General features: G+C 45.3%; 1 protein-coding gene across 5 annotated transcripts in view; it reads right to left on the reverse strand.

Moving 5' to 3' along the window:
- DIP2C (disco interacting protein 2 homolog C) overlaps positions 1–27,496 on the reverse strand; it is an 851,589-nt gene that overhangs the window by 357,775 nt on the left and 466,318 nt on the right. For all 5 annotated transcript variants that reach the window (XM_029588529.1, XM_029588527.1, XM_029588528.1 and 2 more), the window contains exons 6-7: positions 8,508–8,639; positions 4,769–4,888 (exon numbers count right to left, since the gene is read on the reverse strand). In XM_029588529.1, coding sequence (XP_029444389.1) covers positions 4,769–4,888; positions 8,508–8,639 — 252 coding nt within the window. The remainder of the gene's footprint in view (positions 1–4,768; positions 4,889–8,507; positions 8,640–27,496) is intronic.

Genomic DNA, 27,496 nt, shown 5'->3' on the forward strand with positions numbered 1-27,496 from the left:
CCTACCATACAGGCCAGATTTATGGCATGCTTGGGTTGTCACATGCACACTTTGACCAGTCTTAGACATAGAAGCCTATATTTCTTTCAAAACTGCCATTGGCTTTTTGGTTGCCTTCCTAATCAGTCTCCTTCTTGCTTGGTCATCCAGTTTGGAAGGACGGCCTGATCTAGGCAGGGTCTTGGTGGCACTAAATCCCCTTCTATTGTGTCTCCCATTATGCATTTCCTATGCACAGCTTAAACAGATAGCTTATCATGATTCTTTCTTGAAGACAGAGAAGGTTGCTTCTCCAATCTTTAACAGGCAAAACAAATAACAGAAACTTACTAGGCATAAACTTGAGATAACAGCAACCAACATAGTCTGGGCCATAGTAAAAAAGACAGATAAAATGAGAATAATTCTGCAGGCTTGGCCAGGTTAGCTGTTAATGCACACAGGCTGACCAGAGATGATTGAAAAAACACAAGGCAAAAAACTCCCAGGTATCTCTCCTTCAAGACTAATCAAAGAAAATTATTTTTCACTCAATGTACAATTAAGCTCTGGAATTTGTTGCCAGAGGATGTGGTTAGTGCAGTTAGTGTATCTGGGTTTAAAAAAAGTTTGGATAAGTTCCTGGAGGAGAAGTCCATTAACTGCTATTAATCAAGCTGACTTAGGGAATAGCCACTGCTATTACTGGCATCATTAGCATGGGATCTACTTAGTGTTTGGGTAATTGCCAGGTTCTTGTGGCCAGGTTTGGCCTCTGTTGATGGATCCTTGGTCTGACCCAGCATGGCAATTTCTTATGTTCTTAACTAAAAAAGGATGATCCAAGAAAGTATTGCAAAAATCATAAAGAGCAGAACAAAAATCATAATCAGGAAAGCAATGATTTCTTCGTCCACAGTGCATTTGTTAGTCACTCTCCTTCCTCTAACTGATCCAGCTTCCACTATCCCTTCCCCCAGACAGGGTAGGAAGATTGGCCTCAATAACAATCATAAATAGGGGGGGAAACAAAACCCCAAATTCTCCAAAAATAGCTCTCCAAATATTTCTCCAAATAGTCCTTTCCAAAACTCAGCAGCCTTGCACCACTGTTCATTGGTCGTGGGCAAAAACAGTCAACCTCAAATAACCATAGCCTTACAGCAAAAACTAGACTCCCAAAAATCTCGAAAACTTCTCATCCGACTATTACCCCCAAATCCACACCCTTTACTGTTTACTGTGTGCAAAGATGAAACTCAGAGTCCCAATCCTTTAGAAATAAGGGTTTTGCCTGGACCACAGGATAAACAATAGCAAAATTCTTTTCTCCAAAAATCTTCCAAATCTCCTGAGTCAGTACACTGGGTAGCAGCAAAGACCCTTCCTTGGAAATGTCTATCCATATGGGCAGTAATTTTGGTTTTCATAGTAACTTCTACCATTTTGCCCAGTTCCAACTTTAGCTCACTGGTCTATAGTCTCTAATCATCCTCAGAAATTTGGTTGTTTTTAACAATAAGCTGCATATTAGTAGCAAAAGATCTTTAATCTCATATTTGAATTCTTTCAGAACTTTGGTGTGAATACCATCCAGTCCTGGTGATTTGTTACTCTTTAGTTTGTCAATTTGCTCTATTACATCTTCTAGTTTCATAGTAATTTAGTTCAATTCTTCTGACTCATCATCATAAAAGAACACTTCTAGTAAAAACTGAAGCAAAAAACTAATTTAATTTTTCTATTAAGACCTTGTCCTCCCTGACTACCCCTTTCATCCCTTGGTCATCTAGTGGTCCAAATGATTCTCTCACAGGCATACTGCATCTAATGGCTGATACTAGGTGCAAAGTTTGACAAAGAACATTTGCATTTGTTTTCTCTTTAAACAAAATCTTTTCAGTAGGTTTGATCTAGTGGGTATGAGCAATGGGCTGTTCAAATCCTGCTTCTCTCTCAGATGGTACTTACAACCATGAGCATATCACTTAACTTCCCTTGTCTCAGGTACAAACCTAGGAGGTCATTTACTAAGCTGTGTTAGAGTTTTGCCATGTGGTAAACATAACCCACCAAGTTTTATATCCCACTGGGGGGGGGGGTATTCCAGGCCCACATCCGCCACTTTAAAAGATGGCCGCCCTGAGAATGTGGGGCCGCTTTAATCCACTGTTAGGTCAGGTCAGATAAATCAGAATTGCTTACCTGCAATAGGTGTTCTCCTAGGACAGCAGAATGTTAGTCCTCACACATGGGTGACATCATTGGATGGAGCCCAGCATAGAACTTGTATTAAATTCTAGAACTCTCAAGCATGCCCTACTGAGCATGTAGAGCTGTAGTCATCATCTTGCCCCCTAGGCAGAGTCCCTCAGTCCAATATATAGCTAATACATGGAGAAACCAACACCCAGGGGAGGTGGGAGGATTTCATGAGGACTAATATCCTGCTGTCCTAGGAGATCATTTGTTACAGGTAAGGAACTCTGCTTTCTACTAAGACAAGCAGGATAGTAGTCCTTACACATGGGTGAATCCCTGGCTACAGGCTGTCCGAGCAGGACAAAGTGGGAAACCGCACAGTGCTGAAGCATGATCTCTCTCCTTTGCTTGAGAGGCAGCCAACCCACCAGGGGTCCAGACTGGAGAAGAGACAGACACAAACCCTTATGTGCAGCAGGGGTGCCTAAGGTAGAGGAGTGAATCAAGTGCAAGAAGAAGCAAACTCTTCATCATGGAAAACAGTACAAAGCAGGGTTCCTGAAAGTAAACCCTGACAACCGTAGGTTTAGAACGTCCTGGATATAGGAAGAAACCAGAGATGGAGACAAGAGAAAGACTCTTGGACAAAGACCACACACAGTTTCCTTCGGTGTTAAGACAACCGAAAAACAACTGGGGCCCGAGAGCCCACCAGAAGAAACTGTGGTCCACTGATATCCGAAGGACTGAATATTTCTGCAGAAGAATGCCCAGGTATGGCTGGTAGGCATAATGGGCAGAGAAACCCTAAGCAATGCTTGGAGAACAAGCAGCAAGCCACGGCAGGGCCTGGGACAGACACTGCGTGCCAAAGCAGATTTACCTGACCATGCAGGGCAGCGCAAGGTTTTTCAGGGATGAGGGGCAATCCCCCAAAACTCCCAACCAGGGAGATGAGATAGGCCTGAAGCTCACCCAAGAGTATCTGTCAAGAATGGGTTCATCTATCCTGTCACAGGATAGCACAGGGTAGAAGGAAGGCCCTTTGGGCAACCTAGAGAAATGATAAAAGCTAAAAGGTAGTGTTGGCCAGATCATGGTGAAAAACATGGTGCATTCTTCCTGGCAGATATACAGTGCATTCCTTTCTTAATAATCCCTGGCATTCTATCTGCTTTCTTGGTTGCTCCTGCACACTGATCAGATGATTTCAATGTATTATAAATGATGAATGCCTAGATCCTTTTCCTGAATGGTGACTCCTAATGTGGAACCTTGCATTTTGTAGCTATAATTTGGGTTACTCTTCCCTAAGTGTATTACTTTGCACTTGTCCACATTAAATTTCATTTTCCATTTGCATGCCCAGTCTCCCAGTTTTGCAACTTCTCAGAATCTTCTTGTGATTTAACAACTTTGAATAATTGAGTGTCATCAGGAAATGGGATCACCTCACTCGTTCCCATTTCCAGATCATTTATAAATATATTATAAAGCAGTGGATCCAGTACAGATCCCTGAGGCACTCCACTATTTTCTATCATTCAACCAGCTCCCAATCCTCAATAGGACACTGATCCCCATGACTTTTTAATTCCCTAAGAAATTTCTCTTGAGGGACTTTGTAAAATGCTTTCTGGAAATCCAGATGAACCATATCTACTGGTTCATGTTTATCCACATGTCCTTTTATGTCCTCAAAAAAATGTAGTAGATTGGCGAGGAAAGATTTCCCTTGGCTAAATCTATGTTGGCTTTGCCTATCTATATGTTTAGCAATTTTGTTCTTTATGATAGTTTCTAGCACTTTGCCTGGCACGTATGTCAGACTCACTGGTCTGTAGTTTTCTGGATCTCCCCTTGATCCATTTTAAACATCTTTATTGATGTTTCATGGTTTGATAGGAAGAAGCTGCGTTTCCGTTCAACTATCTGTATCTTTATAAATCAGTTTCTTTAGGTCTGGGTGCAGCATACTTGCTTTTTTTTCTATTTAAATTAGTAAATAAGCAAGAGCAATTTATGACTGCTTGATACATATGTAACAAATTACTTAGAAAGTGTCCAGTCCAGTTGTTGGGAGGGAGAGGGCGGTGGTGGTAAGAAAGGGAAGGTTCAGTAATTCAAAAGATTTTCATTTCTCAGATTTTCTCACCTATAGTTAAACCCCAACAATTTGAGGGCAATTTCAGGCAAGTCCTTACATAATACCCATGAAATGCTAAGGCAATCGGAAATTCCTGTTTTCATGCCAGGATAATTTTTGGGCTGTGCCCTGTTGACATTTTTCAAGTGACTGCAGGAGTGCACACCAACCCTATTTCCTTATCGGCTACATGAGGAAAACAACCTCCAGATGCAGCCTTCTTGACAAAGCGAGCCATGACATCCTGGACTTGCGATTCCATGCTGTCATCAAATTAACTAGCTGACACATTCTTTACCTTACAGCCTGCCAGCTGTATGCAAGAGCTTCTTTCTTATCCAATGCGAGAAAAGGTAGGTTAGATATACGTTATAGCATGCACACACAATTTCAGCATGTTTTAGAGAGAGAAGGAAAAATAATTTGGAAAAGTTGTTTTACCTTCTAGCAATTCCTCAAAGTCATCTACAAAGAACTCTCGTAGCGGAGGTCGTTTGGGCCGCTTTAGGGTATTGACCAGCTGCTGAATCTTGGCGGACACTCGGCTGCTCACCGGCACTCCTACAGAAGAGGGAGCAAGGAGCAAAGTTAGCAGCTGGTTAAGCCCTGCATGGCCTGATGTAAACTGGGCCAAGCAATAAGAAACACAACCACCCCAGAAGCAGAAACACCTGAGTAGGGGGAAAAAAAATCTCTGCGGCACAAATGCATGGACTTCAAATCAAAATACAGAAACAAAACAGCTTTTGATGTAAATCTATGGTGTGACTATAGCCATCTTCCTCAATGTAAGATATGGCATCCTGTGTTGACAGGCTAACTAGGCTGTATTCAGGGATTTATATTTTTGGGTGCCCTAGACTTTGTAAAAGCACATGCACAGTGCAACATACTAACACTTTAAATCACTACAGAGAGAAGAGCCAGGAAACAGAAATAAGGAAAACGGGTTATCAAAGCTAAACTAATATATGTACTGGTGATGGTTATGCATCTAATCCCAGGCATCTGGGATTAGATGCATAACCCCTTCTTTCCAAGAGCTCAATCACTGGTGCTGCACACCACCCCTGCCCTCTGACTGACCTTGGGCAGGGTGTGAGAGGAGCAAGGGGTGAAGAAATAAGCAAAATACCAGCTCTCTTCAGCAAGTATTCTCATTTATTCTACAACTCTTCCCTCCTGAGACATGTCTGCAGCACGAATGCACGGTACTACGAGCCTGCAGCAGGACATTTATTACAGAGACACCAAGCTGGCACTTTAGGATCGATGCAGGCTTAAAGAAGCAGTTCTCATTAAAATGGCTCTTAAAATTCCAGTAAAGCGCCTTAGGAACTTTTCCTTGATCCACACCTTGAAATAATTAACTTAAAAAAATAATGACAATAAGAGACAAAGCTGTTTAATAAAAAGCTGTTAAAGCAACCAAAGAGCTACCACTTGTGCTGCTCCACTACAGTCGGATAGGGTGGGGTGCACACAGCTTTATGGAACATTCGAGTCTGTTCCCCATTTCCCACAGCGCTGAGAAGGCAAAGGGCCACTCTCAAGCATGTGCGGTTTTTCATAAAGAATGCTCTCAATCTCTACCGCCCTCCGACGGGTCGGGGAAGGTAAAATATCCTTAAATTTAGGGAAGTTTAAAAGATTAAATGGAAGCATTTTATGATGACTGATATGCCTCATTAAACCTTATTGGGAAACCTACACGCGCATTGCACGGTACAGTCTGACGTCCTTTCACAAATGCTGCTTTCACTTGCACTCAAACCCTGTTTTCGGTGCCATTGCCAATTCGGTGTAATGTAGTATAAGACTGCCAAAAAGTGTCCTGTGCCGTCTTTTCTGGGCACCAGTGAACGTTCTGCGCTTTCTTGTCGTCCTGTGGGCGAGCGCTTACCATGATTATGGAAAATGAAATTCTAATGCTGAAAACATTTTGTGCATTGATATTCCCAATGTCTCAGATATTACATGATTATGTGCTTTTAAAATAAAGATAAGAATAAATGGGTTATTTAAAAAAACATTAACATTCTTTTCATGTAAATTCATTTTCCATACAAAGACCATTTTTCTTCATTTAAGAAGAGGAAAAATTCATTTTAAATCCAGAGTTTTATCTTACAATTTTTCCAAACGTTATCAAAACTTCACAGAATCACTGTAGCAAATTACAGAGTAACATGTAAATGGAAGAGATCAACCATCTACCCTAAAATTATAGACAGCACAAGCCTGATTCAAGCCTTCTCCCTGCACTTGCACTGTCATGAAATATTCTTAACTGTGCAAATCCAAGTGGCCACTTTGAGCCCTTCTAGAATAAAAGGATGACAAAGCCACAAACCTCTTCTTCCTCAGAAGTCCTTTTTCTCCGGAACCAAAACCTCTACTAGAACTCTGCCTTACTGGAGCTCTAAAACTTGTATTTATACATTGGGCTCCAATCTGCTCTAATCTAGGTGCTTTATCACTTAGATTACAAACCTTCTCTGGCATAAGGGAGTCTGAGGAAGCCCAATGATTTTAGCAGACCTGGATACAATTTCACAAGGCACTGCAATGTCAGATCCTGTTTCCCTGCAAGAAGCTTGCTTTTTCCTCTCTGCTTAGCATTTGCTTTTCTATTTTTTATTTATTTATTTAAAAGTATTTATATACCGCTTTTTAAAATAAAATTTTATCAAAACGGTTTACAATATGTTAAAATAAAGTAAAAATAAAATATAACTAAAATAAACTTAAAATACATAAATTTAACTAAATAGCTAGATAAATGTTAGCTAATAATAATAATGGTAACATGCCATGGGTAAAGAGTAGGGAGGGTAAAAGGGATGGAGGGGGGATGCTCCCATGTTGTACACAGCACTGTACAAATGAACCATCTACTAAGTTAATGCAGAGGATATAGAAAACTCTTACAACAGGGAAAGAGTTTCCTGCTCCAAACAGGATACAGAAGAAAGAAAGGGAAACACGAGGAGAGTTGCAGAACAGCACCATGATAAAGAAAGGGGAGAGTACGTTTCCTGGAGAATGAAAAAACGTGCTGGTGAAGGAGTGCAAGGAAGCATGGGATTAGGTATGCTAAAAGGGGAGGAGAGTAACAAAGGCCAGGGATTTCGAGGGAAGAGACTTGGAGCAGAGGAAACAAGGGGAGCACAGAAGTACTGCACTTAACATGCATATAGGAGGGGCTGCGAGAAGACACGAGGATGGAGAGGAGATAGGAGAAAATGGGAGCAGGGTCTTCAAAGAGAGAAGGCAATGTCTGAAATGAAACCAAAAGTAGACTAGGAGCTAGTAGAGGGACTTGGAAGGAGGGAGAGGGGTATATGCACATGCAGACAGGCGAGCATAAGGTGGATTCTTGCTGCTTCTTTCTGAATGGACCGCAAAGTGGCAAGCTGGGATACAAGGAGTCCAGGAAACATAAAAGCGTGCAGCGGTCAAGGCAAGAGGAGGGAAATGGCTGTGAAAGAAGGCGGGGCAGGTTTTGGTTCTGGCACTAAAGAAAACTGATCACATAAGAGATAAAGTAGGGGGTGAAGGAGCCAAATGCCTCTCCCATCTAACAGCAAGGGTAGGAAACTCTGCTCCTGAAAAGCCACCAGCAGGTCTGATTTGATTGTTGATGTATTTTCTCAATGTGCTGGCCCACGTTTTGGCAAGAATCTCTAGAAAAAGCAATCTATAAAAAAAAGTCTTAAATAAATACATTTGAAAGATAACCAAGATCTGCAAATTAACCAGTTTCTCTGATCAGTGTAAGCAAATATAGGTAATGAACATTCAGTGTGGATACACTGAATATTCATTACCTATATTTCCAGAACGATTTGGTTTGCAGAACCAGAATTGCCTACCCCTGACAAAGAGCCTGAGACAGCAGAAGAACGGCAGGAATAAAAGAGACAGAGAGAGAGAGAGAGACAGAGAGTAAGATGGTGGCTGACAAGCTCAGTTTCTGACATGTCAGGTTTGAGATCGCCAGGGGACATCTGTCATATCTTTCACATCTGCGATTTGTGGGAACTACAAAGGCTGCGCCTGTACACTATGCTGTCTTGACTGAAATGCAGCTGCAAAAAAAAAACAAAGTACAGATGTCTTGAACCAACAGAGAGATATAATAATTACAGCTTAAGCAAGCTGTTGCTGTACGACATACCATCCCCAGTCTCCATGAGCTCTGCATTGCCGTATTTGGGTGCCACACGGGCCGTGGATCCTTGCGGTCTTTCTACTTGTATTGAGTGTTCTGAGGTGTAAGTGGTAACATCTGGAGGGGCAGAATGATTTTCTGTAGAAAACAGATTAGCAAGTTTAGCTGCAACACTACAAAATAAGATACTAAGTAAAATCTCTTACACAAGACTACACCTTGAAAAAAGTAGGCTACCTTTCAAAAAAAAAAACCAAAAACAGAAGAATGTTACTGTGAATGGGCGGCTGCAACTGTGGAAACTGCTTAAAAAAAAATAAATCATGAAGTAGTGCAATAGTGAAGACATGGCTCCTCGTGTTACTGCAGGCATGAGGTTACTGCAGCAGCACTGGCTGCGGTTCCACATACAGAGCAGCACCCCCTGCAGGTCGACGTGGAGCAGAACCGCCCACAGCATCATCAAAGGTCCAGTTCACACTCAGGCCTTGCTGACACTATGGCAAGTAGTGCTGGAATCTACGGAAAGTCTCATGTTAAAAATGTTTATTAAAGGACAGAACTGATTTTCTTTCAAAACCATTTCCCAAATCACTGCCACCTAAAGTAAATGGCAACAGGGCTCATTTACAGTAACATTCGTACAAACCTTCATGGCAGTCACAAAACATAAAAGCAGTGTTTAAAATGGCATATCACTTTTTTATTTTGTGAGTTCATATTTAAAATATGAACAACCAGTGCTTTAAATACATTGATATTAGTTGTTTCTGAATGCTTATATCTACATATAATTTATTACAGCAAAAACAAAATCATGTCCAAGATTTGTCCATTTCTTTCATATGAAAAGGATGCGTATCACAAAACTACTTTATACTTTGACTATAACAAAATGGTTCTATATAGCAATAAGTAGATGATAAAACTTGGTATATGGTGGATAAGTCACTAAGGCCTGGAGCTCGCTGATACTGCATGCTGAAGTGACCGCCACCAAAAATATGGTTACAATAAGCTTCATATTCTTAAACATTTAAAGCCTTTACTCCAGTGTGACGATTTTCATACTGTTCTTCAAACCATGATCTTTTCAAGCTTGGATTATTGCATGCATTGTTTTTTGGGTTACCTTTAAATTCTAATATGCCTTTGCAGCTATTACAAAATACCACTGCTATGGTACTGGTGGGGGGGGCAGTAAATTTTACCACATTACATCAAAATTAATTTCCTTACATTGGTTACTTGTGAAATTTCGGATTCAGTTTAAAATTTTATCAGGCCGATACAATACGGATGCGCTAAAAAAAAGTGCATCTACTTTGGCGTCCACTTTTTCAATGCATGCATAGGCCCCTCTCCTGGGCGCGCGATACAGGCTGTACAGAAATGGGTGTACCATCTACACCTTGGTGGTATGTGCCAATTGTACTTAGATGAACTCAGAGTTGGTTTATAGGCCAGCCTCTGATAGGTGCAGAAGGTAATCAAGCAGTTTTTGTGTGCGGCAGGAGAACGGATCTATGGTTTTCTGTTTACACCACACAGAAAACCTCCTTCACATCAATCCACAGGACTTTTCAGTGGAAGGCTTTCTAAAAGCTACCAGGATACGAGACACATCATCAGAAAGATCAAGCGGCTGCAGAATCAGCCTCTCAACATCCAAGCTGTGATTGACAGAGCCTGGAGGTTGGGATGCTGAAGCCTGCCTTGATCCTGCGAGATGAGATCTGGGGAAGTCCCCAGACTGATCGTTCTCTGTAAGGGCAACTCTCAAAGGCGTGGAAACCAAATCTGTCTCTGGCTATGAGGATCATAGACCTTTGGACCTCTCGAAACTTCAGGAGTCTTCGTTATTAGAGGAATCGGCGGATATGTGTACAGAAGACCCTTGCCCCAGTGTTGAGCAAAGGTTTACCATCTGCCCTGTACAGGGAGCAGAACTGAGTCACCTTCCTGTTGCAGGGAGGATGTGAACAAGTCCACCTCTGGGTTTCCCCAGAGACAGAAGATCCGATTCGCCACCCCCTGATCCAGCGACCACTCAAGGGTCTGAAGGTCCGACTCAGTCTGTCTGTTATCACGTTCTCCGCTCTAGTCAGATACATGGCCCAAAGCACCATCCATTGGGACAGAGCCCAGGACCAGATCTGGACCGCTTCCTGACACAGTAGGTAAGACCCTGCTTGTTGACATACCACATTGCTACTTGGTTGTTTGTTTGGATCGGGAAAATGTTGTTGGACAGCCGATCCCTGAAAGCCCATAGAGCATATCTGATCACCTGGAGCTCCAGGTAGTTGATTTGACAAGGTGCTCCCTGGGCGGACCATAGGCCCTGGGTGCGGAGCCCCTCTATACGAGCACCCCACCCCACAGTGGATGCATCCATGGTAAAGACAATTTGGGTAGGGGGAGTTTGGAAAGATATTCCCTGCTCCAAATTCGAGAAAAACCCGCCATCAGGACAAGGAGTCCCAGAAGGACGGAGTGATGCGGATCCGAGCCTGAAGGTCCTGGGTGGCCTGGTGCCACTGGATCTTAAGGTCCATTGGGCTCTGCACATGTGTAAACGTGCCAAGGGAGTAACATCAACGATTGCGACCATGTGGCCCAACAGCCTCAACATGTGCCGAGCTGACTCCTGCTGGCTCTGTTGAATCACCACCGCTATGGACACCAAGGTGACCATCCTAGAGCGTGGCAGGAAGGCTTTTGCCTGAGCCGTGTCTAGCAGGGCTATGAAGTCCAACTGAGGTGACAGGCTGAGATGGGACTTTGGGTAGTTGATGACAAACCTTAGTGACTCCAACACCCGATGGTCAAGAGCAAGGACAGATGTGCCCCTGCCTGAGAGGTGCTCTTGTCCAGCCAATCATCCAAGTAAGGGAAGAAATGCCTGTGGAGGTGCACTCCCACCATGGCCAGACACTTTGTAAAGACATGTGGGGCCGATGCTATCCCAAACGGCAACACACTGTACTGGAAGTGCTGTTTTCCCACCACAAATCTCTTGGAAAGATCTCGATGTGAGTGTATAGGTCCTTTATATCTAGGGAGCACAGCCAGTACCCTTTTTGCAGAAGGGGAATCAGGGTGCCCAGGGAAACCATCTTTAACTTTTCTTTTTTTTAGAAACTTGTTCAAGCCCCTCAGGTCTAGGATGGGCAGTAGTCCCTCTGTTCTCTTTGGAATCAGGAAGTACCGGGAGTAGAATCCCTACCCTCTTTGCCCTGTGGGACAGGCTCAAACGCTCTGGCTCTTAAGAGGGCGGAGCGCTCCCATAACAGTACCTCCTGATGTACTATTGGCCCCCAAAACGGGAATGGAATTTGATAGGACACCCAATATTTAATCGGTACTCTTGGCGGACAATGGACAGAACCCCAATGGTCCAATGTTATACTGGGTCAGAAATGTAGCTGGCCCCTGACTGGAGGGGTCCAACGTCTTGGGTACAGGTGGCTGGCTTATGCTCCCTACGATCGAGTCAAAACCCCTTCCCGCAATTTGGCTGAGGTGCAGGCTGGAGCTTGGGAACTTGCTGCTGCCTGGGACAGCCTTGCAAACTCACCCTCTGCAATGGTTGTGAGCGGCCGGAGGATAGTACTTCCTCTGGCAGTAGGAAGACCTCCTCCGACTCTGCCTTGCACACGTCCTGGCTGAGGAGGGTGGGTCTGAAGTGCTAGAGGAGATATGCCGGAGGGTCTCATGGTGATCCTACTGCAACTCGGCCACTGCATCCCTCACCTTAACCCCAAAGAGATTCTCTTCTGTGCACGGCAGGGCAGCAAGTCTTTCTTTTACCTCTGGTCGGAGATCCGAGGCCCGCAGCCATGCCTTTCTATGATCTCCGATTCCCGCTGCAGAGACTCTCGCTGCCGTCTCAAAAACATCACAGAGGAACATATCTCATGTGTGAGGGGGTGCTCCCAAATCCTCAATAGCAGCTCCTTAAAGATCTCATGTACTGGGACAACCAATATCTCTACAGGAGCCTCCACGAACTGGAGGATTTCCAGCATCTTATGCCTGCCGTCATCCTCCGTCAACTGAAATGAGATGGCCTCCGCCATCGCCCTGACAAAACCTGCGAAGGTTAGATACTCAGGCAGAGACGGATCTGAGGGCAGGCCCTCCGAGTCCTCTAAGGAGGATTATGCAGTGTCATCCTCCCAGCGGTCATACGGAGCCTCATCCTCACTGTAATCTACAGAGGATGGGGCCCTAAGTGCTCTGTCTTCATCCAGAGGCCTAGGCAGCGGTAGCATAGGTGCTGACCCAAACAAAGCTGGAAGGTGTGCTGCAGGCCTCTGTGTCACCACCGGCGTCGATGGTGCTCCACCGGGCATTGAAGGCCTCCCAGGAATCAATGCCAGCTGGGTCAGTAACACACCGATGAGCACACTGAGCCATTCCAGCATCAGTCCAGAAGGGAGAGCACAGGCATCGATAAAGTCAGTGCCACCAGCTGGACTCTTCGCTCCAAGTCCTCCTCAAAAGTTGCAGATGCCAAAATGGACTGGGAGGCAGGAGGGGTGCCAGATCTTCCTCGGATCCCCACGGAGGATCGGCAACTGACACCAGGACCAGTGGAGACCGTCGCAGACCCCCGGCATTGATGGAGGATGGGCACTCTTTGCCGCAGGATTGCTTCAGAAACACCACAGCACGCACCGGCGCCTTCCCAAGTCTGGCACCGTGTATTAAAGGTGACTAGTGCAGATGCTTCCTTGGCATCCCTCAGTGCTCAGTCTAGTCTTTCCCCGGTGCTGAGGCCAAGGATGATGAACCCAATGTCCTCGACCTGGAAAGGCTGACAAGGGCCAGTCTCTAGTGCTCCTACCTGCTGATGGCATTGTTGGAGCCAACGGCTCCGCCGATGTCGATGGCTCAATGTAACTTCAAGGTCCTTCGGCATCGATGCCACTGATGCAGACGTAGATGGCTCTGACTTTCTTGCCCCAAAGAGCTTCTTCATCTTGTTGAGGTAAGCACAATGTCCCCTCGGGGTCATTTGGTCGCACAGGCTGCACCCCTGGACATCATGCTGTGTCCCCAGGCAGAGGATACAACATTGTGTGGTTCCGTAATGGACATGGTCCTCGGGCACTGAGGGCATCAAAAGAAACTCAACAAGGCTATGACAAAGCGAACGAAGGGGCGAAAAAATGAGAAGTGGTGACAGCGGGCGACCGACACCAGCGGGCACAGAGGCACCACTGCCATTGGTGGGGGGGGGAGGGAAGAGGAAGCAAAATAAAACTTACCGAACCGCCAAAAAAACCTGGCTGGAAGACTAAGGGGAATCAGAGAAGGACCCATGCCAAGAAAGAGACGCAAAGAACCACCACCAAAAAAAAAAATCAGTGAAAAAGCTTTCCAAGGCAATTTTGACAAAATGCCACAAGCTCAGAAAAACTGCGAGGTGAAAGCTCCATGGAAAAAGGAGACTGAAGAGAGACCCCACATGGACGCATGGTATTGGGCATCCTGGGCATGCTCAGTGTACCTAGTCAAAGTTCTAGAAACTTTGACATAAGTTTTCCATGCCGGGCTACATCTGATGATTTCACCCATGTGTGAGGACCACCATCCTGCTTATCCTAGTAGAATCAGCAGTTCATGAGCAACTAGTAACACAAGACTCAGCTATCACAGTTTATATTTCTTGTGCAGTTTGGTATATCGGCAATTGCGATATTTTTCCCCCACCAAGAATAAGAATTTGTCAAAGTTAAAAGGTTATCTAAGGTCATTCAATCCTTGAAGGAAAACATACTATCGCCTGCAGTAACAAGAAGCTCCAGCAGATGACAAATTAATCTACTAATTCATTTCCCTGTCAGGACAATCCACTTTGCAATACATTTTGGTATTCTTCAGTTTCAAAATATTTTCTGAGGGATGGAAGAATGCTAATATGTGCCAAACTATAAACACTGAAGTATGTTATATCTTGTAATGGCCCAACATGAATGTCAGATAGATTCATATTGATTTAAGTGGTCCCTCTATGAAAAATGCTTCTGAAATGGAAGTTAAATCTTGGGCTGGTTATTTTAGGTGCTAACATCAGCAGACTACAGGATGAGCACTGTCCAGTGATGTCAGTTTCTGAAGGAAATCTTCTAGAATACTAATACATTTTTACTTGCAGCAATGGCACACGAAAAGGTATTTAGTCAGAAAAAAATGCAACAGATCTAAAGTCACAAAGCAGACTCATAAGGAAAACAAAGGTCTACTTGTTATATAAAGTCACTTTTGTCTCCAGAGGGCAGCTGTAGAAAAAAAAAATGCATTCCACCTCATCTGAACTGCATTCACTGTGATGACTATACCTCTTTCCCCATTGGATTACAAAATATGAATGAGCCTATTTACTATTCTTAATGTACAGGCAGGTCCCTGGGTCAGCCATTTGAATTGATGGAACTAATGTGGCACAGAAGACCCTAAGGGGCATGCTAAGGTCAGGCATACCACAAAGGCCATGCATTGAGATTCTGAACAAAAGGCAGAAATCGTACATGCTCGCAATGCTTCTGGGTAAACTAAAGAAGTAGTGACAACGCTGACTCGAAAATGTCTTAAAATCCAAACTCTAACCTCAGCTTCCCTGCCAGCTCTAGCTGTAGCTGATAGGAGAAGGTACAAATCCCGCATGGAAGAGGACAGGCTAAAGTGCAGAACATACATGGCAACATATTGCTAAGCCATTACAGCAACCAAAAAGCAATTCCTCCCTCAATGTAACAAACATAACCAAATGGTTATTCAGAGCAATAACCGTCCTATTGCAACCCCTATAACTGAATCCGCCTGCCCATTCATAATTAATCAATAATAACGTTGCCAAAAAAATTAAAGGGCCTTCAGAGGGCCCTGCTGAGCCTCTCCCCCTGGCTAAAAAGGAGAATACAAACTCCCCTCCCTCTCCCCCCCATGCACAATCAATTGGGACATTTATTCTGTTTGCTTTGGTTGGCATCAGAAAGATTTTGGGCAGCATGTGGCTGATGTCATGCTCACTCAATCCCTTCTTGTCAACATTTGTGAAGCTGGCAAAATGAAGCCTCATAGACGAGGCCACCACAATTGTGAGCCATCAGCACTAATAAGGGCCATGGTGCATCACCAGCTGAAAAAGGGCACTGGATCTGGATCAGCTGATAAATTACCAACTAGTATCCAACATTCCTTTTCTGGGGAAACTTGTAAAACAGGAAGGCTGCACTCAACTCAACGCACGGCTAGAAGAGAGGAATTGACTTGATTCGTGTAAATCTCACTTCAGATCCAGATCAGAGACAATGCTCACGTCCATCATGGGTGGGTCCTGAAAATAGTGGCGTATGGCTACTGCTTATATTTCTCTCACCCTCCTCCGACCCAACAGATTTCAGTCTTCAGCTCAGACCCTTCCTCACCCCACTCAACAGCAGCTGGAATCGCTCCTTTGGCGTAAGGCAGTCAAATGTGTTTCTTCTTCTTGCTCAGAGTTTCTATTCCTATTATTTCCTAATCACCAAGTAGTCAGGGAGATTGAGGCTTATTCCGGACTTATAGAGACGGAACAAGTTGCTGGTTCAAGATAAGTTCAAGATGAACTCCCCCCAGACGATTCCTTCCTTTCATTCAGTCTGAAGGATGTTTATGCACATATCACCATTCACCCCAGCCATAGGAGGTTCCTCAGGTTTGAAGTGAAGGATGAACACTACCAATACAAAATGTTCCTTTCTGGCCACTCTGCAGCTCCAAGGGTATTCTGCCACTTCAGGAGAAAGGAAGGAACCCTTCCCCCACTTTAAGCAGTGGGGAGGTGGTTTCAAAGTTGTCAAAAACTGTTCCTGGGCATAGGCTATATCTGCTGCTAAGCCTCAGGGTGATCCATTTCCCTCTGTCAATCTCCAGTGGGCAGCTACTGCCTAATGGGAGGGACTCAATGAAGCTGAAAAGAGCAGAAGGGGCTCTTTTCCTGCAAGCATCCCTTCCCTTTGGAAGAATGGATGCTTGAAGGAAAATACAGAAAGGAGCCAGCTGTTTTCCTATCGCATCTGATAATGACTGTAGGTTAGGGTAGATACTCCTTAATCAGAGTTATGGGGGAAGGCTCCCATTTTGGTTTCATATACCAAGTATCTGACAATACCTTTCTCTCCTGGATGCGGAGAGGCTCCGCTGCCCAGCCTCGCATCAAGACTTTGGGCTTTTACCCACAGCAGCATCCTTAGGGCTTCCATCTTCCAGGCATGGTGTTGCTGTGCCCTAGAGTACATCTGACTACAGTTGTAGCAGTTGGAGGAGTCATGGTCCAGGCCCAGGCAGCAATAGCAAATGCAGTGGGTACCCATTATGGACATCCAATCCTCACAGAGGCAGGCCTTGAAATCACTATTCACAGACTTCTTGGACTTGGGCTTTTCCCTAGTCATCTATTTGTATTTTATTTTATTTTTTTTTAGAACTTAAAATTTCTGATTGAGAGGCTGCCAAAGCAGTGCCAACATTTTTTTTAAGAAGCAACAAAAGAGCAGTACAAAGGCATTATGGCCAAAACCCACAAAATTGCAAGAAAGTCTGGGCTACATCCACACAGTAGCTCAGATGAAGAAAGACTGAGGAGCTCAAGAGGCAGTGTCTGTGCGCGGGACTTCCCGCACATGCCCAGTAAATTCTCTGCTGTGTTCTGCAAGTTGGGTTCATGTCGATGCCATCAGATGATGACACCCATGTGTTATGGCTAATTCATGCCTGCTTGTGGATGGAGAACACAGGTTATTCTTTCCTCTGATTTAAATTCCAAGAGCGTACATCTGTTGCTCACAACATGGAAAGCTCCTCTTACCGTTTTACAGATGAGATGATCACACATTGCTACTGGTTTGGTTTTTTTTTCAAGCACTGTTTTAACCTATGAAATCTCACAAAAATATGGAAACGACTTCCATCTTTGACACAGCAATCATGATGCAGCATCTGGAAACTGAGGGGGGGGGGGGGGGAAACCTAACCCTGAACCGTGGCAGATGCAGAGCAAAACTTCAAAAGTATTCCTTACCCAAATTAATTTTTGCACATCCCCTTCCTCTTCCTTACTAACTCGTGCTAAGCATGTGCAATTACAGGGTCATAAAGGGAGCAGCTGGCTCCAATTAACAAGACCAAAGCAATCTCTGCGACTAGGGGAAATCACTTTATTTCAGTCACCTACTTAAATGAAAAATCGCAAACTCAAAACATTCAAGGAGAAACTGCTGTGTTCAAGCCTGCTGCTTTCTCAAAACTACTGTACATAGTTTCCAAGCTGAATCATCTTCAAGGTCACTGCTTACATAGGTGTAATTACATTTTATTGTTGCTGAGTTGTGGCAAGTCAGCAGTGGAAATGTCAGTATAGGTTACACAAGCTCCGGTATTTACTTATTTATGCAGAAACCCCCTGCCTTGCGGAGGGGGTTAACATCCACTTCATGTCTGCTTAAAGCAGTAGGGAACATGAAGCATTCATTAAACCTGTGGATCAGAGCTAATAGTCTCCACTGTTCATTGTTATACTGCAGGCAGCACACCAGAGCCAAACAGAAAAAGCTTATTTTTTAATACTCAGAAATGGGGAAGTAGAAGAGTGGGCAGAGGGGCTGGAAGGCACCTTAAATGGATTAATTGTGACAAACTCAGTAAAAGAAAATATAAGACAATGCTCTGAAAGACTGATATATGCTCATTTTCTTCCACTTTCACATTAGCATGCTAGGTCAGATAAACTAACTCCATCTGTGAATATTTCTAATTTATAATGACTACCAGATAGGTTTTATAGTTCTGATGCCAAAAACTGTTAGCTCTCCATCAGCCTGTACTGTTTTCCCTCTTTACTAGGCCTCATTGTTCAATTTCATTTGCATTGTAAAATACTCAGAAAGTAACTTAGATCTGGGCTGATGGGTATTTCAATAAATCCATTTCTTGCCAATGAACAAGTTTTGTTCTTGCAGCTCTATTCACTATATTGAAGGATGGTGTGGAACAGAATGGAGGCTATTGGCCTCAACTCTACAAAACCTCCTCTCCCACTTTTCTGAATCTGAATTCTAAGCTGCTGTACAAAAAAAAAAGTGTGGTACCTTTGTTAAAATGTACGATTTTCAAAGCAATATTTTAAACACCATGCAAAGCCCAATATTTTGACTCACTTCACCCACCCTAAGGAGGGCAGAATAGGTTGATGACTTTGTGCACTATTATACAAATAAATACGGTACATTTATGGCCTGGTCACAATATATAAGGTAGTTGACCCACCATAGCCCGTCTCTTCCCATTTTATGCTTCCATCTGAGGAAGATACCAATTGAGCCACTGTAAGTTAGACTAAGCTGTCTATTCCTCTCCCGCCTTCTCTTTCTCATACAGTGCTCTTGAGAAGACAGCTATTTCAAATTAGCAACATCAAGCACCAGCATCTTTCACAGTATCATTTTACATGTCCCTTTCTGGCTGTGATGAGGTTCTCCCCTCTATGAACTTACAACAAAAACAATACCTGAAACCTAAACACATTTCAGCATGTTCTCTCTCTTCTTAGAATGGGTGATAAACATTCGCTATCAACTGAACTGCAGTACCAAAGTCGGGAGTCATTAGTCTCTTGCTCTTGGCTTTCCCTTTGCCCACTGTACCACCACCACCTGACCAGGGTTAATGGTGGGAAAGAGAAGAGATTACAGAGCAAGATGAATATGGAAGACTTCTGGGTTGTGTCTGAACGAAGTCACCAAGCTGAGTGGATTCATCTTCCACCCTATCCGAGAGTCATCCTTATTTTATTTATCTATGCATATGCAATATTTATTGTTTGTTAAGATTCATAAAACATAAATGCTTAATCTTGTTGATTATTATTCTTCAGAAGCAAATGATTTTATATAGTTCCATACTTGGGTTCAATACTGAAAAAATACATTTGTTTGAGTATACCCCGAAGAAGGGGGTGGAAAGTGATCAGAAAAAAATGTCAGAAACACAAATGGAAGAAACGCAGGCCTTCGTCTATTTACAGAAGAAAGTTTCCTGATAAATAGAAAAAGTGAATACAGCAATGGAGCATATATTTAGGGTCCTTCATTTTCAATTTAAACCAATTTTTATCCAAGAATTCCTGGATTTTTCCAAAGATAACGATTGGTTTAAACTGACTTTCTCCCTAATTTTAGGCTGATTAAAGAGCAGCTCCAGAGCTGCAGATGCAGCATTTCAGGGCCTCCAACCACTGCTGGAAGCCTGTGCTGGCCAAAGCATGTGCTGAGTTTCAAGTCCCACCCCTTACACCTGTGAAAGTGCTCACTGGTGCAACATTTCAAATCCTGCTTCCCCTCCCCAACCAGCTAAAATTTCTGTTCTTTGGTGACACCGATTCAGCGTTTGAAATGGCCTCCCATACTGGAACCAATTTCCAGAAGGTTCCCTCGTCCCGCACAATAGCAGAAGTACAATGCTGAAAAGTGCAGTAGCTGCAGCAAGCAAGTTACAAAAGAAGGAAAGAGGAGAAATCTAGAGCTACCACCAGGAAGTATTAATGCTGTTGAGCGGAGGGGAGCGAGGTAGATTCTTGTTGGAAGTAGGGAGCAAGAGGGACATGCTAGGCAAGGGACGGAGGCAGAAAGGGATATGCTCCTGAGAGGAAGGGAGAAAGCACAGTTGCTTACCTGTAACAGATGTTCTCCAAGGACAGCGGGATGTTAGTCCTCACACATGGGTGACATTATCAGATGGAGCCTGGCATGGAAAATTAGGACAAATTTTCCAGAAACTTTGACCAACACGCTAAGCATGCCCAGCATGCCACTATCCAAGCTGGGTTCCCTCTTCAGTCTTATAATATAGAATTCACGAAAAATAAAACAACAAAACAACAAACCCAAAGAGAAACCAACTCCACGGGGCGGCAGGTGGGTTTCGTGAGGATTAACATCATGCTGTCCTAGGAGAACACCTGTTACAGGTAAGCAACTCTGCTTTCTCCTAGGACAAGCAGAATGGTAGTACTCCTACATGGGTGAATACATAGCTACAGGCTGTTCCCGAATAACAAGCAAGAGCGACAGGCATCCAATCAGGTGCCAACATCAGAACAAACCCGGTGCCGTCATCCACAGAGGGAGACAGCCTGAATCCGAACAAAGGGCCCAAGGCAGGAAGAGTTGGCTTTCATTGCTGAAAAAAGTTACGGAGGACCAGCTGACCAAATCTGATGTCATGGGGGTCACCTTTGTCCAGACAGTAATGAGAAGCGAAGGTGTGGAGGGAACTCCAAGTCACAACCCTGCAGATCTCATCCACATGCAAGTGGGCCACCAAAGTTGCCATGGCTCACATGACGTGACCCTCAAGCTGCAGTCTAGCCTGCATGTAGCAGAAAGATATACAATCCACTAGCCAGTTGGACAAGGTCTGCTTGGGCACTACAATACCCAATCTGTTTATGTCAAAAGATAAAAAAAAAGCTGTGTGGACTGCCTGTGGGTCACTGTATGGTCCAGCTAAAAGGCCAGGGCCCTTTTACAATTTAACATGTGCAGGGCCCGCTCAACGTTGTGAGAATGTGGTTTTGGAAAGAAGGTGGGCAGGATGATAGACTGATTGAGATAAAACTCTGCCACTACCTTCGGTAGAAACTTAGGATGCATACGCAGAACCACGCGTGAAAGAATTTTATATAAGATGGGTATGAGACCAAAGCCTGAAGCTCACTGATCCTGAGTGCTGAGGTGACTGCAACCAGAAAAAAAGACCTTCAAGGACAGGAATTTCAGGTCACAATATCACATGGCTCAAATGGGGACCTCATAAGGTGGGCTAAAACCACGTTGAAGTCCCAGGAAACCGCTGGAGGATAGATCAGCGGCTTGAGCTGGAGCAGTCCCTACATGAAGCGTCTCACGAGAGGCAGTGTGGAAATGGGCAAGCCATCCACTCCCTGGTGATATGCTCCAATAGCACTGAGGTGGACCTTCATGGAGGTGGTCTTCAAGACAGCCTTGGAGAGGAATAACAGGGAGTTCAGAAGTTTTGAGGTGGAGCAGGAGAACGGATCTAAACCGGGTCCCTTACACCAGCCCGAGTACTTCTTCTACTTGAGATTGTAAGATTTCCTAGTGGAAGGCTTTCTGAATTCTACCAGAACCTGATACACCTTTTTTGAGAGGCCCAAGTGTTGCAGGGTCATCCAGGCAACATCCAAGCCATGACAGCCAGAGACCAGAGATCGGGATGGCACAGTCTGCCTTGATCCTCTGTGATTAGCTCTGGAGAGGTCCCCAGAAACACTGGGGCCTGGGAGGACACATCCTGTAGAAGCAGGAACCAGATCTGCAGTGACCAATATGACGTGATCAGGATCATGGTTCCCTGGTCCTGCTGATGCTTCAGGAGAGTCTTCGATACCAGCAGGAGCGGGGGTACACATATAGGAGGCTGGTGCCCCAATGGCGAGCGAAGGCATCCGAGGCCGGCTGGCCTGCCGTTTATCCTGAACAGGAAGCAGACTTGCAGGGAAGTGAACAGAGAGCAGACATGCGGGGAAGCAAACAGATCTATGTCCGGGGTTCCCCAAAGGTGGAAGATCCGATCTGCAACCTCCTGTTTCAGGGACCATTCAATAGGGTGGAACGAACAACTTAGAGCACCCGCTGTCACATTCTCAGTCCCTGGCAGGTATATGGCTCGAAGGAGGATGCCCTGCAAGAGAGCTCAGGACCAGATCTGTACCGCCTCCTGCCAGAGGAGGAACAAGCTCATGCCTCCCTGTTTGTTCACCACTTGGTTGTCGGTTTGAACCAGGACTACCTTTTTGGCCTAGAGCTCCAGGAAATTGATCTGGAAATACTGCTCCTGCATGGACCATCAACCCTGGGTGAAGAAATCCCCAACACGGGCATCCCAACCCAGGTGGGAAGCATCCATTGCGACAGTGAACTGAGGAGCAGAAACCTGGAAAGGAATGCCCACCTCTAGGTTGGACAGTGTCTCCTACCACGATAGGGATTCTCAAAGTGGTGTGGTAACAATGATGCATACCTGAAGGTCTTGGGTGGCCTGACGCCACTGGGAGCGCAAAGTCCTCTGCGTTCTGCATATATGGAGCCAAGCAAAGGGTATAACATGAACCGTCGCTGACACGTGTCCCAAGAGACACAGGAACTTGTGCACAGAGGCTTGGCAGCTCCGAGAGATCACCTGCACCAGGGACTTCCCTGGTGCAGGTGATCGGTCAGCACTCGGTCCCGGGGCAAAAAAGCCTTGCTTGGGGCGTATCGAACCTTGCCCCAATGAAGTCCAGGTGTCGAGATGGAACCAACTGGGACTTTGGGTAGATCAGAAATCCCAAAGTCTCCAGGAGCTAATGCTTCCTGCCTGGTGTTGCTCTTGATGAGCCAATTGTCCAGGTAGGGGAAGACCTGCATTCACTGCATCCTGAGATATGCTCCCACTACCACCAGGCACTTTGTGAAGATGCGTGGTGCTAATATATGGCCGAAAGTAGCACCTGAAATTGAAAGTGCTCCTCTCCCACCCGGAAACGGAGGACTTCCAATGACTGCGAGAGATTGTAATATGAGCATAGGCGTCATTTAGGCTGAGGGAGCAAAGCAAGTCCTGACTCCTCAGGAGAGGGTTTAGGGCATCCAATGAACCTATTTTGAACTTTTCTCTTATGAGAAACCTGTTCAAAGCCCTCAGGTCCAAGATAGGATGAAGGCCCCCTGTTTTCTTGGGAATCGGGAAATGCCTTGAGTAAAACCTACTGTTTTGTTGATCTGGCCGGACAGGCTCAACCACTCGTGCCATTAAGAGGGTGGCGAGCTCTATTCAAAGTATCTGCTGGTTCGCCAAATATCTCCAAGAGAGGCATGGAGGGGATTTCGGTGGGGTGGGGGGGGGGGGGCATTGGAAGTTTAAGCCAACAAACAATGGATAAGATCCATTGGTCTGAGGTTACTGAGAGCCAACAGTCTGCAAAGCTTTGCAGACAGCCTCCAACTCGGGGGATCATTCGTCACGGGTACGGATTGCTGGCTCAAGCTACCTCTCAGCCAGTCAAAACCCCACAGCCGGGCTTCTGCTGCGGCCTGGTGGTGGCCGAGGGGTGTGAGTTGCCTCATTCATGGTCTAGCTGGTGCATGTCAAGGCCTTGCCCTTCTAGCTGGAGGATAATACTTCCTCAGGTGGTAAAAGGGGCGCCTCGAGCTTTGCCGTACTGGTCTTTTGCCAGTGGACTGACAGTCCGAGGAGGTGGCAGATAGATGTTGAAGGGTTTCATGGTAATCCTTAAACTGTGCTACCGCCTTCTTGATCTTGTCTCCAAAGAGATTTTCCCCCATATAGGGGAGGTCCGCAATACGCTCTTGTACTTCTGGCCGGAAGTCCGAAGCCCAGCCATGCATTGAGCTCCTATGCTTGCTGCCGCCATTCTCACCACTGTTACAAAGACATCATAAGCTGACCTGACCTCATGCTTATCACATTCCAATCCTTACTGGATCACTTTCAGGAAGTCCTCCTGAAATTGTTAGGGGAGGCGCTCCACCAGATCTTGAACTTGTTTCCAGAAGTTATTGGAGTATTGGCTCACACAAAACTAGTAACACGCAATCCGGGCTGCCAGCATGGACTCCTGGAAGACTTTCCTTCCTAAAACGTCCAGGGCCCTGTGATCACGACCTGGAGGAGCCGAAGCAAGGGTCCACGATCACTTCACCTTCTTCAAGGCGGATTCCACCACTACCGACTGGTGCAGAAGTTGTTGGTGTTCAAATCCTGTGGTGGGATGCACCAGGTAGACCGCATCCATTTTTCGGTTTACTGGAGGGATGGAAATGGGATGCTTCCACAAACTGGAGGACTTCTAGCATCTTATGCCTGGAATCCCGCTCAATCAAGAGCTGAAAAGGCACCAATTCCGTCAAGGCCCTCATGAACCCGGCAATGGTTAAGTCTTCTGGTGCAGACTTACGTCTCTCCTCCGGAGGGGAGGGTTCGGCAGGCAAATCCTCGGAGTCCTCTATAGAAAACAGGGACGTCTTGTCCTCCTCGCTGTGTGTGCCCAGGGACACCTGGGGTGAAGCCCCCAATGAACTCTTGTGCCAAGACTCCAAAGGCCTTGGTAGCCCCGAGGACAGAGGCACGGGCACAGATAGCACAGCTGGAACCAAAGGGTATTCCGGCCCTGGAGTTGATGTGGGTACCAGGATCACCAGGGGAACTGGCGGCCCCAAAGGCATCGAGTCCGAAGGACTCCGGAGGGGTATCGTAAACCGGGGTGTCACCCGCGAGGGCCACGCCAACAATACAGACGGCCCCCCTCTTTGGAGGAATCACTCACTGGGATAGTCTCCGATGGAGGCCACACTGATGCCCCTCGTGTCAGCGAGGGTGCCCAGGGCATCAGGAGAGGCTGCGCTGACAAACCACCGAGCTGCAAATACAGCCGCTCCAGTAAAGGTGCAAGCACCAAAGGAGCAGGCTCCGGTGGCAGTGGCAGTACCGGCGAAACCAGGGGCTCGATGCCCTGCAGGGCCCGGTCAATTGCCAGCCGCACATGGCACTCCAACTCCTCCTTGAATGCTGACAAGAATAGGACAGCTTGAGGAGGAGGCAGCAAAACCATATCTCCCTTGGAGCCTCGAGGGGGATCGATGCCCACTACTGGAACTGGTCCCTTGGGTTCAATGGAAGGTGATGGTTCCTCGGTCCAAGGCCATTTCAGGGGCAGCTTGGTCGGTGCTAGTGCGTTCCCGAGTTTGGAGCCATGTGACGATGGTGATGCTTTCTTAATTTCTCCCGATGCTCAGCCCGGACTTTCCCCAGCACCAAGGTGGATGATGAGGAGTCAGACCTGGAACGAGAAGAAACCAACATCAGATGATCCCCCGCATCCAGCTCTACCTGGGAACCTGACCGCTGGGGAGATACCAAAGAAGTTGGGGTAGCTAAGGCCTCCTGCCCCTTGGGCATTAATGCTCCCGATGCTTAAGTCAAGGGCTCAGACATTTTGGCGCTAAACAATTTATCCATTTTCTCCAGGTGTGCATAATGGCCCTTAGGAGTCATCTGGGTGCAAAAATTGCAACCCCGTACATCATGCAAAGCCCCAAGGCACAAAATGAGGACTACATGGGAGTTCTTAATGGACATGGTCCAAGAGCACTGGGGGCAAAGGCAGAAACCAAACGTCGCCATGGGAAAGAGAGCGTGGCAGGTGGTCGATACCCGGTGGCTACCGGCACCTTCGGCAATTGACCACTAACAACGAAGCATTTACTACGATGCCCAAAATGTATCTCGTAAGCGCAAAGAAACCCGACAGAACTCTTACAGAAACAAAACGTTTTCCACAAAAGAATGTGAGCTCCACAATCGCGAGGCACTAGCTTTGTGGAAAAAGAGGCTCTGAAGTGGGACCCCGTGTGGACGCATGGATAGTGGCATGCTGGGCATGTTTTCTGTGTCGGGCTCCATTTGATAATGTCACCCATGTGTGAGGACTACCATTCTGCTTGTCCTAGAAGTATCTGTTTTGCTGTCCTGGCTTCTGTCCACCAAAATAAACTCTAATATTTACCTGGAAAAATAATTAATCATTTTATTCCACTGATTTTCTCCTGTTTTTATTATAAATCCTGATAAATTCCTGGGAAAAATAAATACAAAAAGAAAACAAAAATGAAGGTCCCTACATATATTTAGGGACATTAACAGGGATGGCAGCACCACTGTATTTTATTTATTTAATAAAATTATATTCTAATTTACAATTCTCAGCAGATTACCTTAGCACATACACAGTTAAAAGACAGCAAAACAAAACAGTATCAGCAATTTAAAACAAATAATTACAACAGAAAATTCAAACAAGCATATCACTAGTAACAGAAATCCAATAGGGAGAGATCACAGCAAGAGAAAGATACTATCTAGTAAATGAATCTTATCCAATCACTCTTTGCACAGAAAAAATGCTTCCAGAATTGAAAATGGGCAAACATGATCCTTCACACACAGTACTTGGGAACAAGGAGCCTGACAGTTGGAGGCCAGTTAGCCTGATCACAGTAGTATGAAAATTACAAGAATCACCAATAAATACAAGGACTGTAAATTAGGATCCAAGATAGCAGGCTTTCAACAAGGAACAGCTGGAGAAGCAAGGGATGGTGGTCCATATCAAACAAATCTGATTTCTTTGAGCAGGATAGCAGGGTATTAGGTGAGGAGTAGGTGCTGGATGTAATATATTCCAATTTCACCATGGCATTTTACATTGTTCCTTACAAGAGAATCATTAACAATCAGGTAAATCAAATGTTGGTTCTAAGATGGCAAACTGGGTGAAGAATTGGTTGCGTGATAGCTGGTACGAAAGTGGTAGCAATCTTAGTTTAGTCTATGGAAAGGAGGATGACTAGCAAAAGTGCCACACAAATCAGTCTTGGGGTCAGCTCTTCCCAATATTTTCATTGCAGAAAGGCCAGCAAGCTTTAACAAATGATCTACAAAGAATTGAAACATCAGAATTGTGTACCACGAGGAGCAATCTAATGACATTTTAGGTGTGGTCAGGAGATTGGCAACAATAGTTCAATGAAAGAAAATGCCGTCTCATGTATTTAAAGCACAGAAAAACAGGGGAGTAATGATGCATGATGGGAGAGCAAAATACTGTTAAACACCAAACAGGAAAGTGATTTAGGCATGGATTATGTCTGCTGACAGTGTGCGCCCAAGAGAGATCCGCTGGTTAAGAAAACGGATGCTGAATTTATCTGTTTTCCTAACCGGCGCACATCCACGGGTTAGGAAAATGGATGCTGATAAATTCAGCATCCATTTTCCAAACCTGACTGCCGTGTGTCAGTGGGAGGGAGCTTAGGGCAGGTTGGAAGGAGTGAATAAACCAATATTAAAGTATCGGGCACGTAATT

Source organism: Rhinatrema bivittatum, chromosome 2, assembly GCF_901001135.1.
Source record: "Rhinatrema bivittatum chromosome 2, aRhiBiv1.1, whole genome shotgun sequence".
Taxonomy (NCBI): Eukaryota; Metazoa; Chordata; class Amphibia; order Gymnophiona; family Rhinatrematidae; genus Rhinatrema; species Rhinatrema bivittatum.